This window comes from Neofelis nebulosa, chromosome 14 (genome assembly GCF_028018385.1).
Source record: "Neofelis nebulosa isolate mNeoNeb1 chromosome 14, mNeoNeb1.pri, whole genome shotgun sequence".
Taxonomy (NCBI): Eukaryota; Metazoa; Chordata; class Mammalia; order Carnivora; family Felidae; genus Neofelis; species Neofelis nebulosa.
The window spans coordinates 29,566,934-29,581,673 of NC_080795.1; the positions used below are offsets into that span (position 1 = coordinate 29,566,934).

Genomic DNA, 14,740 nt, shown 5'->3' on the forward strand with positions numbered 1-14,740 from the left:
GGAGGAAAAAAACCGCTAATAATAATTGTAACTGACAACAAGAATCTCAGAACCAAAAACGTGTCGTTTTCAAAAGCTTCCCAGTAATTAATGAGTAATGGATTAGAGGAGAGAGCAGGGAATATGTTGTTTTTTTTTTTTTTTTATAGGAAAATTATTTTTACTGGGCTGATCAGTAGCGGTAATTCCCTATGCATTCTTTCTTCCCTCTATCTGCTGGTCGGTTCCACTTAATTGAGTCTGTCTTCAGTTACTATGCTAGTCTTCATTCAAGAGTTAGTGGAGTTATTTATCCAACATTGGCTGTGATCCTAATATAACATAACACGTCTTCATTGGGACTGGGGTTAATGTAAACTAAGTTAATGAAGATAGCTATGAGTTTTCAGTAAACCCTCATATGGAAGGACCCACTGATCTGGCTCATGTCTGGTTAATCATCGTTCAGTGGAAACTCCGTAGTTTTCCAATTTAGTATAATTGGAGAGTTTAAATCTCCTTCTTTCCTCCACCCCCAGCCTGGTACACGATATTACCTAATATCTTTTACTAGGAAGCTCAAAGCAATATTATTGAATAATTATGAAACCAGTAGGAAATAGGTGAATATTATATTACCAGTTGTGGAAATGGAAAGGCCGATATTATAAACTCAAACTGAAATCCTTATCTACCCCCCTTCTCACCCTCTTGCTCTGTATTTGTAGTTCATCAATTTTGTCATCTGTCCAGAAACCCAAGAGTTGTCTTTTCATGTCTGTACCTCTAATCCCCGACATCCTATCAGTTGCCAGATCCCTTCTGTTCTACTATCTACTTGTGTCTGGAATTAGCATCTGTTCTTCCTACTCCCTCTGCCCTGGTCCAGCGCTCATCACATCCAAACTGGTCTCTCTGGCCTCTGGTCTCAGCAGCCCCTAGTACAAACTCGAAGTGCCTCAGGTTAGAGCCTCTCAGTGACCTCCCATTGGATCTGCACATGTCACCTGCATCACCTGGAAGGTTGGGTGCTTAAGGGAACAGAGCAAAATCCATCTGATTCACATTTGTGCTGCCAGAACATAGCATAGAGACTGGAGCATTGGCTCCACATAAGCCTCCACCCATCCATCATCCACCCTTTCCACATATGTTTATTGAGGTCCTACTATGTGCAGCTACACTCTAGGTGAATGAGACTATGTCAGTGAATAAAACAGATACTGCTGCCTTTGCATATGTTCCTTCTTACCCTGATGCATATATTTAAGCTTTTATAAACAGGTTTTGTAAACATATGGAGTCAAACATATCTGTGTTTCCTTTATGATTTGTACTTTTTGTGTATTGCCTAAGACATTCTTTGGTTCTAAACCATAATAAAAAATCTTGCATAGCGCAATTATGATTAAGAACTCAGGCCTTGCGGTGGCTGGGTGGCTCACTTGATTGACCATCCGACTCTTGATTTCTGCTCAGGTCAGGATCCCAGGGTGGTGGGATTCTCTCTAAGATTCTCTCTCTTTCTTTCTCTTCCCCACGCATGCTCTCTCTAAAAACAAATAAACAAAAATCCCCTCAGGCCTAGAGTACAGTGACCTGAATTCAAATTCCATCTTGTCCACTAAAAGCTGAGCAACTTAGCTTAGGATTCTGTGCTTTAGTTTGCTCATTTGTACAAATAAGAGCATTTAAGGGTATTTAACTTGTGGGGTTGTTTTGGAGATTAAATGAGCTAATACAATGACATGCATATAGAGTTGTATCTGATGAGTTGTAATTTGTACTATTATTCTATTATGTTCTTTTTTATCATCTCTCTGATCAGTTTGAAATTTGTTTTCATTTACAGTGTGTAAGTTGGGAATTCAATTTTATGTTATTTTTCATATGGAAAACCAATTGTCACTGAATCCTTGTTTCTACTTTTTCGATGGTTTCTCTTTGCTCCTAGAATCACAGTACAATTCCTTATTTTAATCTTTGCTGTATAGGATCTGGCCCCCACCTGCTTACAGAGATCCCTTTTTACTACCCTCCATTGTTGTGCTATTGCTGCCCTTGCCTCCTTTGTGGTCCTGGAACATACCAGCCTCTTCCTCCCCAGGGCCTTTGTACTTACTATTTTCTCTTGTTGGAATGGTTTCCTCCCCAAGTTTTATAGGGCGGCTCCAGGTCATCCAGGCCTTGCCTAACCACCCAGTATAAAACATATCATCCCTCCCACCCAAACCTAGGCACTATTTCATCAGCATTACCTTAGTCCAACTTATTCATTTTATTCATCACATTTATGATCTGAAATTTGTTTTGATAAATCATTTCTTCCTCCACTGAAATGTAAGCTCCATGGGAACAGCAGGCCTTGCCTGTTTTAATGTATTGCTGTATCCTCAGAATCTAGAATTGTGCCCAGGAAATAGTAGGTACTTAATGATTACTTTATGGGGTAGCCTGTCCTTTTCTTCTGACCAAAAAAGGCTTGGTTTTGAAAAAGATTATTCTGAGTATAATGAAGTTTGACTTGAGGTATCACAGAGATAGTTAGGACGGGAACTGGATGGACAAGGGCAAGGGTGATGGAGAATGAGAAATGCAGGAGGCCCGGCAGGTTGTATTGCCTCAGGTCTACTTGCGGGAGAAGAGCTTGGTTTGTTTGCTTGGAGCGCTGGTGCTGGCCATGCTGCACACTCCGTGCCTGGAACACTTGTTCTCTGGCTTATCCTTCTGGCTTATCCTTCTGGCTTCACCTGAACTGTAACCTGTTCCCAGAAGCCTTTCCGGACCCCTGCATCTAGAGTCCATCTCCAAGGACTTGTTACAACTGGCTGAGGTATTGAGTTACTGGGCACCCTGAAAATTTAAATATGTATGCCAAGCCTTTAAAGGTAAGCATTGAGGCCATTCGAAGGGGAACTCCAGGTTGGGGCTCCTGGGTGGCTCAGACTCCCGATTTTGGCTCAGGTCCATGATCTCACGGTTCCTGAGATAGGTCCCTGCCAGGATCTGTGCTGACAGCGTGGAGCCTCATGGGGATTCTCCCTCTCCCTCACTCTCTGCCCCTTCCCCATGAACTCCAAGGAGGCAGGAGTTTTTCTTCAATCGTTGCTGGTTTCAGCAGCTGGCATATGGTAAGTGCTCAGTAAATATTTTCTGAATGGATCAATACATGATTTTTCTATAGTTTCTTTTATTTTCCGGTTAACTTGTTTTCTACTTTGAGGCTGCAGTTTATCTATCATCTGTCTACCTATCCATCCATCCATCCATCCATCCATCCATTTTATGCTGGACCTGAGCATTTAAAGCTGTTTGCGTTGAATGACTTGTCTGCTTTACAAGACAACTGCCAGGTTGTAGGGCTGCTCCTCTACATGTCAGATGCTTCCCTTCCTCTCCCGGCTGCTGCTTTGCAGGCCGGTCTAACTTGGAAGACACTCCTACTTTGTTACTCCACTGTCTCTTCAGAAATTCGCAGTCACAGAGAGGCGTAGGGGAAGAGCTCAAGTGTAAAACTCTCAGGGTTTATACATGCTAGTCCAAGGCAGGCTCACTGGACTACGGTTGATAGAGAAGTGTGAGAATTCAAGTCAGATCAAACATTTATTCAGTGCTTGCTGTGTGCAGGAAACTGTGGTATGTGCCACGGGGGACACTTCAAAGCTCAAATGTGCCCCGCAGGGCAAATGAGGCTGGCAGGAAAGATTCACCGCACTCCAGGATGATCACGTTTTGAGATGACCTCAGGACATACAGATGGAGACATCTCAGAAGAAGATGTGACACCTGGTAGACAGTTGGCTTTGGAGCGCCCGAAGGCCAGCCTGGAGATTTTAGGAATTATCTAGGATGAAAACAAATATTCACAATGGTGACCTTCCAGGAAGGTCCTGAATCATTAACAAAAATAAAAAGAATCATAGTGCAGATTGTATTTACAGAAGTAGAAAGATGGACCAATGAATAATTTTTTTTTTAAACAATGACAAAAAAGAGTGGAGTATATCTGGCTCACCTTAACTAGGGCCTCATAATACTCTACTCCCTGTGATGAGCAGTTGTTAAATATGTCCCAAGAATATGTCCTAGCATTGACAGTGCGCCTCTGACGGAATTGCAAAGACCACTGCATTCCACAGGTGACAGCAAATGTACCAAATTGCTGAGCTCCAAAACTTCAGTTTCCTCAGCTCGTCCCAGTGGGAAACCAGGTTCTGTGATCCAGAGACTCCGAACAAATGTTTAGCCCTGACCCTCTGCACACAGAATGGAGTTGGGACTAATATCTCTGGAAGGGAGAGGAAATTCTCTCCACGTGGTGAGAAACGCAGCAGGGGTTTGAACCGGAGGTGGCCAGGCTCTTCCTGCATTTGCCTTGAGGTTGCCATCTTGCATGAAAGCAAAGGTGGAGAGGGAGCAGAGACCCTTTGGCATGGGGCGGGACAGGGGATGCAGGGAAGCAGGCATGGCCTCTGGGAAGGCACGGCAGAGCATTTTCTGATGAGGCAAATTTGCTCCCTCCTTTGCCTCCCCCATCACTCCCCGCAGCCTCTCATGGGTTTGCAATGCCCACAGTGAGAGTTACGGGTGGTTTTGGCTCAAGACTGTGATAGGCAGCAAGCTCCCTAAATCATAAACAATCCTAGGAGTGGTGGGCACAGTAACCTACCACAGGGAGGAGTTAGTTCCTTAGAAACAAACAGATGAGCCCCTGGGAATAGGGGATTTATAATTGTGCAGATGGGGTGTGGCAGAAGGAGGGAGCAGGGAAAAGGTCCCAAGAGAAGGGCCAGGTTGTGTGTGTGTGTGTGGCTGGGTGTGGGGGGTCTAGTAAGAAGCAATGCGTGAGTTTGGGGGGTATCCAGGAGTTATAGGGCACAGACATAAAGGAATCAGGAGCTTGCCAAAGAAAATCCTCGCTTGCTTCGGCTTTGGGCCCCAAGGCCAGTCTCCTGTTATCAGAAAGGGGGCAGCCAGGTCGATTTAAAAGCTGTTTGCTCTGAGATTCCTGCTGGGGTTAGAACACCCTCAGCCACCAAGCAGGTGGGTTTTCCTGATGGCCTGGGCACTATTTGCTCTCAGGTTGCATTTCTTCACCAGAGTGGCTGGCAGTGTGGGTAGAGGTCGTCACAATTTTCCCAGGCTTGTGAAGATGGTCTGGTTGCATTTACAGAGCGTTTAGCATTTGCGGGGTACCATGCTCAATACCACATTTAATCTCCAAGACAACCCTGTCAGTAGGTTCTGAATTACCGTCCCTCACTTTTTATGTGGAAACAAGGGCAAGGAAAAGTCCAACAGCTTCTTCAAAGTCATCATAGAGCTGGGACTCAGACTCCTTTTCTGCAGTTTGCGATTCTAACCGCTACACTCTGTAGCCTGGTCATTGTCTTTCCTTTCACTTAGTGAACCGATTGCTAAAATCCCCAAACCCTGGTTATGCACGGAGGCATATAAACTAGCATTCCTGACCTTCCCACAATACCAAATGAGTTTTAACAAGCTTTTATATAAAACTGACTTTTATTGCAATTTAAAAAGAACAAAGACAATTTGATAAGTGCCTTTAATTACAATGTACCTGCTATTTACATGTAATTATACTTTTATACACAGCTTGAATAAGGTTCATTACATGTAAACTATAAGGTATTACAAGTTAAACTCCAGCCTTTTGGGAACATTCAGAATAGAAACACTACAGGCAGAAACACACAGAAATCAAATACCCATTTCAGTTCCTTAGGTACCATTACTGGATGAATGATCAAGATTTGGCCACAGAAGAGAATTGTAATTATGCACTGAGTTGAAACTTATTCTTAACATGACTAATAGTATTGCTATTATTTAAACTCTAAACATAACAATTGGATCATTAAAAACAATATAACTGTAATTTATATAGCACCTTTCTTCCAGAGATCAAAGCATTTGTATTTATATTATCTCCTTTGTCCCCATAACATCCCCATGAGGTAGGCAATGGTTGGTATCATTATCCCCATTTTGCACATGGAGAAACTGAGGCACAGAGTAGTTAATTTGTTCAAGGTCACACAGTAAAGTCAATGCTGAAACAGGGATCACAGAGCTGTGAGCTCATCTCTGAATCCAATGTTTCTCTTTAAATTGTCGTCTCTTAGAATTTAATTCAAAACCTCAATTCACTTTTCCAAGAAGTGTGCATTTTTTTCTCCCATAAAAATTGTTGAAATACTATAGGTAAGAAACAAGCACTCTGGGGCAGATGACAGACTGATACCACACTCTTTTACTGAAGTCTTTTTGTTGGCTTTTTAAAAATTATTATTATTATGAGGAGTTTCTTTTCCCAGTTTTACAACCAAGTTAGGTTTTTAAATGAAACACATTTGAAGGATGTATCTTGTTGCCTAAAACTGTAGCTTTGGTAGCCATATTATGCTATCCATAAACCAGGCTTATTCCTGAGTTTACAAAGAAGAAAATGTCTAAAAATGATTGAAATCTTTGAGGTCATCCTTCTCATTTCTACACACTATGGTTTGCTCCTTAGGCTACTCAGGGTGGTAGACAGGGAGCTGGGATAATCTGTTTTCCAGAGACACAAACTGAGACGTGAGGAGTGAGAAGTCTTACCCACGTCGCTTAGTTCAGATTTTATTCCTGCTCGCCAGGCCCCCCGTATCAAATATGTAGTTGCTCCTCAGAAAAATAAATATTTTTTAAATGCCAAAACCTGAGGCATAAATGCTTGTTGACTTGAACATAAAATTCAGCTTGTCTGACACTCTGCACATGCTTCTCCCTAAGAGGTAAGCCCTGCTAACGGTGCGGCCACACGTCCAGGACACCAGTAGTCAGCCACGGAGGAGCCTGTCGGAATGGTCTCTAGTGTGGCTCCAGGAAAAGCAAGAAAACCTATCATCAAAAAACTGCAAAAAAAAAAAAAAAAAAAAAAAGGCAAGCAGGCTTACGGGACAGGTCAGAAACATCATGTCAGATTCATGTGTGGGTTTTACATTAAAAGTACCTAAAAAGGAAATCTTCAGAGATAGACTTGGGCTTTTGGTTCTCGCCTCTTTACCTGGGGAAGGACACTGACTGTTGTCTTTCAGGGAAGCCTTGACTACCTAAATGGGAAGTTCAAGTTAAAAGTTTTTTTTCCTTCTTCTGCTTAAAAAGGGAAAAAGAAAGTTTGCTTTAAACTCATGGTTTCCAACTGCTGAGTTAAAAAACAAAACAAAACCAGACATTGTAATAAGACAGTTCTGAGGTATAAGACAGCCCCTGAGGCTCCAGGGGCTAAGACTGGTCTCCCTTTTAGTCTTAACCGTCCTAGCATGGGTGCCTAACTGGTATACTAGGTGAACTTTTAAAAATTAAATGTGTAAAGAGAATATCCGTTCTTTTAACTTGGCTGGGGGGGGGGGGCGGTGGTGGAAATTACACTCTGGAGTACCCATCCAAATAATTAACTATGACAACTTAGAGTGAAGTAAAAAAAAAAACAACAAAAAAACCCCAAATACATCCTGGATCCTTAGCTGTGTGGAAAGTGAGTGCTTAAAAGGGATCTGGTTTCTCACTTCAAACATCAAACATTGCTCCTTAGGCTACTCAGGGTCATTCGCTGAGTTCAGCGAATGGCCAAGTTATTCTCAATATCTGGTAGCTCCCCGGTGAGATGCTTGACCATTCTTGTGTCCTTGAAGCCTGGCAAAGCAGACCAAACTACTTATAACTACCAGAATCCATAAGCACCGTCTCCCGAGGGAGGGAGTAAATGGCTCTATGGCTAAAAAATATTACACTCAGCTTACTTTATAAGTGATTAAGTCTTATAAGAAAGGGGTGTTTTTCCTTGAAAGGCTCAGCATCCTCCTACTTTACGGTCAAGTTATTGGTCTGTTATTCCAAGGATTTAACTTCACTGGAACTTAGGAGACACAGGCGGTCCAAAGCCTCATGAGGGACAGTGAGCTTACCCAGTTAGAGCACGGTGCTGATTTTTCTGCAGTTGTGACTCTGATTCTGGAGAATTTTTTAAAGTTCTTTTCCACGGCCCTTTAGTGCCAACCATTCCCATGAAAAATGTGGGCAGGTATGAACATGGTTTAGCAAAGCTCATGACCGTACCACCCAGCATCTGCTTCCCCAGGTGGACGCATGACCTTATCTCGGCAGCCTGGGACATAGGAACATGTGAGTCGGGCAGAGCTGTCCGCCTACCGGACAGTGGCAGGGCATGGTTCCATGCTGGCGGGCAGGATCTGTGATCTGAGGAGTGTGTCCATTTTGCAAAAGATGTGTTGGAATGGCCTATGAATAGCAGAGAGCAGCCAGGGTGGGGAGGGGGAACAGGTGTGGTGCTGTGCAAAGTGACAGAAGGTCACCTGTGCGGAAAGAGCCAAGGTAAGATCGGAAGAAATAGTGGCTTTGTGTCCCCGTTCTTTAGACTTGCTCCTTAAAAAGACTAGGGTAGCGGAGGGGAAAAATTAGAAGATGTTAAAGCCAGTAAGATATTTTCAGACTTAAAACTAAGGTTTAAAAATGCCCAGTATCAGAAACAACTTTTTCCACTCTCTTGTGAATTAGACAATTTGACCATTATAAAGACCTTTTGAGACAATGAGTCAAAACGCCATTGTCATGAATTATTTTTGAGTCAGAGGAGCACTTTGAAACTGATCAGGACCACCTATGGGACAGTATGTCGCTTTCTTCTGAGAAACTATTTTTATGAGGAAAAAATGCATGGACAGTGAAATGCAAATTCCTATTTGTTTAGCTATCTTTCAAACTTCCCCTGAAAACTTGAGAGGTGCATTCATAAAACAGGATATTTAAAAGGTAACAACAATGAAACCGTTGCCAATTTCATACACAGAAGTTTGAGGAATGACCATTACCAGCCTTTATCATCCATTACAGAAGGTGATCTAAGACAACCAGAGCATAATATATTTTTAAAAAATACCCATGGTATATAAGTGGTGAACAAAGAAAAATCTAATTTGACTGCATTAAGATAAACGATTACCAAATGGAATGCTTAAAAGAGTTTCCTTTTTAATAAAAGTTACAACATTTCTCATTTCATCCGGCATTAAGAAAAACTGAAATAAAGAAGAACCTGGAGAAACAATGACTACTTTATAAATACCAGAGACTGGACGTAAACAGACCTAAAAATGAGCGATAGGAAAAAAACCCACTTATGAATATTTGTTCTCTTCTGGACCACAGTTTTTAAAATTTACTTTCATAATTCCAGATGAAGACTAGTCTATCACGGTTTCTGGACTGGTCTCTTTATGTCAAACGCTTTCTAGGTGCGTTCAACTTGTCCAATGCCACTATCAAGAATACCGTGTTTACGAAAAGGTACAGCACACAGAGCACTACTACAGGACGAGGCGTATAGATTTCACTGCAAAAAGAAGGTGTATCTGAGATTACAGACACACGTTCCTATTTTTCACATCAGTCACTTACACCAAACGATACACTCGAGCTTCTCCCGGTTACACAGGACAGTAAGCCTGTCAGGATTTCCAGGAAACAGCCGTCAGTACAGCTGTGCTTCCAGGGCCACCACGAAGCTGGCCGGGTACCAGACGCCGACACTTTTGGAAGAATGGCATCACTAGATCACATGGACTCAGTATTAACTAGTACAAGGAGCACTGGAAAAAAAAATGTCATTTACTCATTTACAAAATCCTAACTCAGTCTTGAACTGAAGCTCTGGGATGAGAGCCGCCTCTCAGAACATCTCAGAGCGGTTTTCTGCACGTCATGCTACATCACCGCTCGCTGGTTCTGCGGTAAACTCACACGGCCTTCTAAGGAAAATGAGATAAAATGCAGCCATGTGATAATAGGCCTCTGCTTCTGCTACCAGGTGGCGGGGGGGGGGGGGGGTCACCTCCCGGTGGCTCAGTCCTGGCTCACATGGCTCTTGTTGCATCTCTTCTCAACACTGAGAAGGACGCCTATTTACATTTCCTCCTGTCATGCTGAATATGCAATGAGCCACACACATTTAAAAAAACACCAAAACTATTTTAAAACACCACTGGGTTTCAACGAAGAGAATTATGGACACAATTTAAAACCTGAATTTATTAATAAGAAAAATGGTATGAGGGTAACCTAGGAAGGCTTTCTTGCAATTACTGAGTGAAAACTATTGGGTAGCTTTTTTCTATTTTGCTTTTATGACAATAGTCATCACACTAGTAGGGGAGACATTCCAAAGACATCTTTATATCTGTGTGTGTGTGTGTGTGTGTGTGTGTGTGTAAATATGTATAGGTATGTATGTATAGTATATGTACATGTATACACACAGTGTGTTACTGGTTAAAGTAAATAAATGCTCTAAGAAAACGGAAGTCAAATACGAGAAATAGATATAGTGACAGCCTGAGGTTAAATTTTAGTTCTTTGTGGTGGCTACCTCTTGTTAGCACTTAATCAGAATTAACTCTTGGATTTTGAGGGCAGATACATCAGTAATTAGCCTTCTTCCACAAAAGACAGCAGTACCTTCAAAAGCTTTAATAAACCTAATGACATAATTTAGTGGACAGGAAAGAAAATGTGGGCCACATATTTGCAAAAATTACTTTCTTCTAGAATTTAAAATTTCCTTAAACATTTCACGTAAAATAGGTCATACTTTCCTGCTGACTGCATTTGAGAAATAGTAAAAACAGCATAAAAATTCTTCTAAACTTTCAAAATATCTGACTAAAAACAAAGATCCTGCCTTTAGGCAAGACGAGTTTACAATTCTGACTTACAGGACAAAAAACACTTCCTAAAACTTAGTTTATTTGTGGAATTTCACATAACATAAGTTATAACAATGCATAATATGGATGTCAAAGTTCAATTTTAAAAATACTGTAAAAACTTTCCATGACTACCTTTCACAGATTTAAACTGTAACATTTAGCTGAACATGAAACTTTTTTAAAGAAGCCATAGGCTTTTGTCCAACTCAAACACTAGCACAGATTTTCAATGAATAAAGTAAAAGTGACAAAATTTATGAAATACTGTACTTTAAGGTCAAAACCATGAGGATACATCAATACTGTAGTTCAGTAAGGTACCCAATGGTCTAAACAGCAAGCCTGCTCCCAGAGTTTACTCCGCTTCTCCCTGCCCCCCACCCCTCATGGATTGTGCTATTACTTCTTTTAGCATTTATGCCGGAGGCCCTTCTAGTTTCTTTTAAAATATACTTACAATACTTTAAATCACAACTTATTCTTAGCACAGATTCTCAAATCAAGAGAGAGTTCAGTGCATATTTTATGGCTATATTGCCATAATTTAGCCTTTATTTCAGAACTTCTGGGGGAAATTCTGATAATGAAATTTCAAGATGATATGACTATTTATAAAGAACTTTCCTCTCTGGAAATGATTTTACACTTGAGAGGTCATTCTCACCTCCCTGGCAATAAGTAAAGACATTATGAAATACAGTAAAACTTTGGAGTGGTCAAGCGCTCATAAAGGACATCACTGCAGCATGCACAATACTAGGTATGCGATGTGACAAGGCCGTCCCCAAGTGCTAAAGGAACCCCAGGATGTAGAGATTGTTGGGTCAAACTCATTAATACCAAGTAAGCAATGAAAATCACCAGGCAAAACGGTGCTCATGAAAGATACGAATTCAGAGAACAAGGCCCACTTGTGGCACCTTCCTGATGAACTTTCCCCCCCAATCCAAGGGTATTTCTGCCCTTATCTTCTAGTCAATGATGATTGTGCTTAGGCTCGAGAGGTCTTCATGGGAAAGACCAGGATGACCGAAACATAATGACAACCGACCAGTTTACCCCAACAAAGCTCACTTCACAATTTTCAGAAATGTATCACAGAGCAGTCAAAAATCAAGCCATGAATACAAGGGATGGGAAAAAAAACACGCCTGTGAGCTGGTCCCTACCATTTGCAAGATGCTCCATCCTCCCAACTGCATCCTTTGTCATAATGAGTGAAAACAGCAAGAGTATTCAACCTGAAAAGCCAGACATGTCGCAGCAGCATTGAATAACTGCCTCTTTTTTCCCCCTTTGTCAGTGTAGGAAAAGGTCCCTTTCTGTAGCCACACGGTATAATAGCAGGTTCCTTTTAAAATGAAAAGTGAACAAGTTTCCCAATGTTGGCCTTATAAAGTCTAAAGAGATGATTAAATTCAAACCAGGCTGAGCTCTTAATCAGAGTTATTTCAGCCACTGATTTTTGTAAAATGAAGGGGAAAAAAACCCCAATAGGCAATTTGCATTTGCAAGCACTGGCTTGCAGAACCCATCACTGTTTTCTTAAACACGTAACTGAATCTTAGTGGAATTATAAATACCTTCATGAGGTTAATAATGCAGACATCCCTAGTCATATTTCGTTCTTTCCATTTTTTTTTGACCATTTCAAATATTTCAGTATTGCCCACTGAACTCACTGAAAATGATCCTTTGTGTTTATTCTGCTGATTTCTCTAGTGAGCCAGATGACTTTGACCAGGAGCTCCAAGTACCATTTGAAAAGTTAAGTCTTGAAAAAACCTTCGGTATTTTAAACACTTGATTAGAAAAAACAGCTACGTGTAGTTACCTAGCTTATGTGCTTTATGGTGTCTTTTCAAAATGAGAGTATAAATCATTGTACACAAAATCAAAATAGTTAATATACATTTTTTTCTGGCACTTTCTAGAAATTAGGCGTTAAACATAAAACATCTTATAAATTTATATAACAAAAATAAATGTTTACATTTTAATTTTAGATAGATTACCTTAGGGTAGCAGTTAACTTATGAAATCTCACACTGTTAGTGTGGCAGCAGAGAGCATCAGAAATACACATTCAAGTCCGCAGCCCTTCAGAGACGGATGCCATGGCTGCCGTCCAAATATGTGGTGTGTCCCAACATGGAGATTAAGGCTCTCTGTTTCAGAGAAATGAGCTCTGGGCTAAAACAAGTATAGAAGTACCACAATGTTTATTGAAAATACTGAAAAGGCTCTGAAGAGTTTCAAATACTGGGGGGGCACGCTTTGACTAGAAAAATAAAATAAAGCATCTAAAAACGACTTCAAGTACTTTGGGAGAGGCTGCCGATGTGGAGTGCCTAAATCAGAAGGAATGAAGACCTAAACCTAAGAGGCAGCCCCGGTCCTATCCACCTGCAGTGGTCGTTTTTCCAGGTGCGGCTCTTGGAAGAGGCCTGTGAGCTGACAGGAACCAGCAACCACAGTTTCTTACCATCTTAAAATCCCTAAGTGGAAGGCAAGGGCCAAGCCTCGGGGGAGAATTTTCTCGGAATGAACCATTAGAAATCGGAAGATTTCACGGGGAAGAAATATTAGGGGCAGATAGGAAAAAAAAAAAAAAAAAAAAAAAGGAAGAAAAACCTGGCTCTTCTGAATGGCAGTATTTTAGGCAGGTGGGGTCGTGGTTCTTGAACGCAGTTCTTCCTTACATCTTGGCTTTCCTCACGAATAGGATGAAACCACCGACAGCTGGGACCTTTCCAGAGGGCGGGGGTGCATGAAGGAGATGTGCTTGGGCGTGCGAGTGCCCCCTGCAGGCAGGGACGCACTCGGGTGCACTCGGTACGTACCTCACTGTTTCCGACCCTGCTAAACAGTCTCCACGTTTTCAATCATCTTCAGGTTACCGGAGCAGCATACAGAGTGTGGGTTGACAGAGCTTCTTGTTTCCCGCAGGAGTGCCCCCCAGGCGGCTGAGCCCTCCAGGCGGCTGAGGACACGACATCTGGGGTTGTCTTCGGGGCTGCTAGAGCCTGGTGATGTCTCTGCACTGCTGCAAGTCCCCAATGCTCTCATAGTCATTTTCCTTCGGGAGAAGGCCGTGGTGGCCATTGGTCTCTGGGGTGGCCTTTTCTTCCTCTCTGTTTAGAGCCTGTATTGCTTCATAATCGGGCTCGGGTTCCTCACTGGGTCTCACTGCTGCTGGAAGCATGCTACCGCTGTTTGGAGTTTTCTCGAAGTCTTTAACAGTCGCGTAGAGATCGTTACAGGAAGAGGGGGATCTCTGAGCGGCGCTTTGGATGGAGGTGTAGGTGGACTCTGGAGCTTTAAGAGACTGTCCCGATTTATTCCCTGACTGCCCAGGTTTATTTACTGATGAATACATGGCTGAGATCTAGAAAACAAAGGGTGAATTAAATAAGCCTCAAGTTTGACTTCTTTCTCCCCCTTTACAGTGACAAGCTAGATATTTAGCACTATAGGCATGTGTATGGCCCTTTAAGATTTTTTTTTTTGCCAATTCTCCCCAGCTTTAGTGAGATACTATTGACACATAGCATATGTAAGCTTAAGGTGTACAACATGGTAATTTGATACACATATATACTGTGAAATGATTACTACAAAGCTTAGTTCACTCCTTTGTTACCACTATGCGTGTGTGTGTGTGTGTGTGTGTGTGTCTATATGTGGTGAAAACAATTAAGACCTACTCTTTCAACTTTCAAGTATGATAGTATACCACTGTTAATTATAGTCACCATGCTCTGTATCAGATCCCTGGAACTTACTCAGCTTACAGCTGGGAGTTTGTACCCTGTGACCAACATCTCCCCTTTCCCCTACTCCCCAGCCCCTGGCAACCACCATTCCACTTGCTATTTCTAAGAGTTTGGCTTTTTTAGATTCCACATCTATGTAGAACATATAGTATTTGGGTTTCTCTGACTTATTTCACTTGCATAATGTTCTCAAGGTCT

At 41.8% G+C, this 14,740-nt stretch overlaps 1 protein-coding gene across 1 annotated transcript in view; it reads right to left on the reverse strand.

Annotated features, from left to right (window-relative positions):
* Nucleotides 1-10,062: 10,062 nt before the first annotated feature.
* PAG1 (phosphoprotein membrane anchor with glycosphingolipid microdomains 1) overlaps nucleotides 10,063-14,740 on the reverse strand; it is a 140,906-nt gene continuing 136,228 nt past the window's right edge. Inside the window, exon 8 of the mRNA XM_058699931.1 lies at nucleotides 10,063-14,154. Within this exon, the coding sequence (XP_058555914.1) occupies nucleotides 13,786-14,154 (369 nt within the window). The 3' untranslated portion in view covers nucleotides 10,063-13,785. The remainder of the gene's footprint in view (nucleotides 14,155-14,740) is intronic.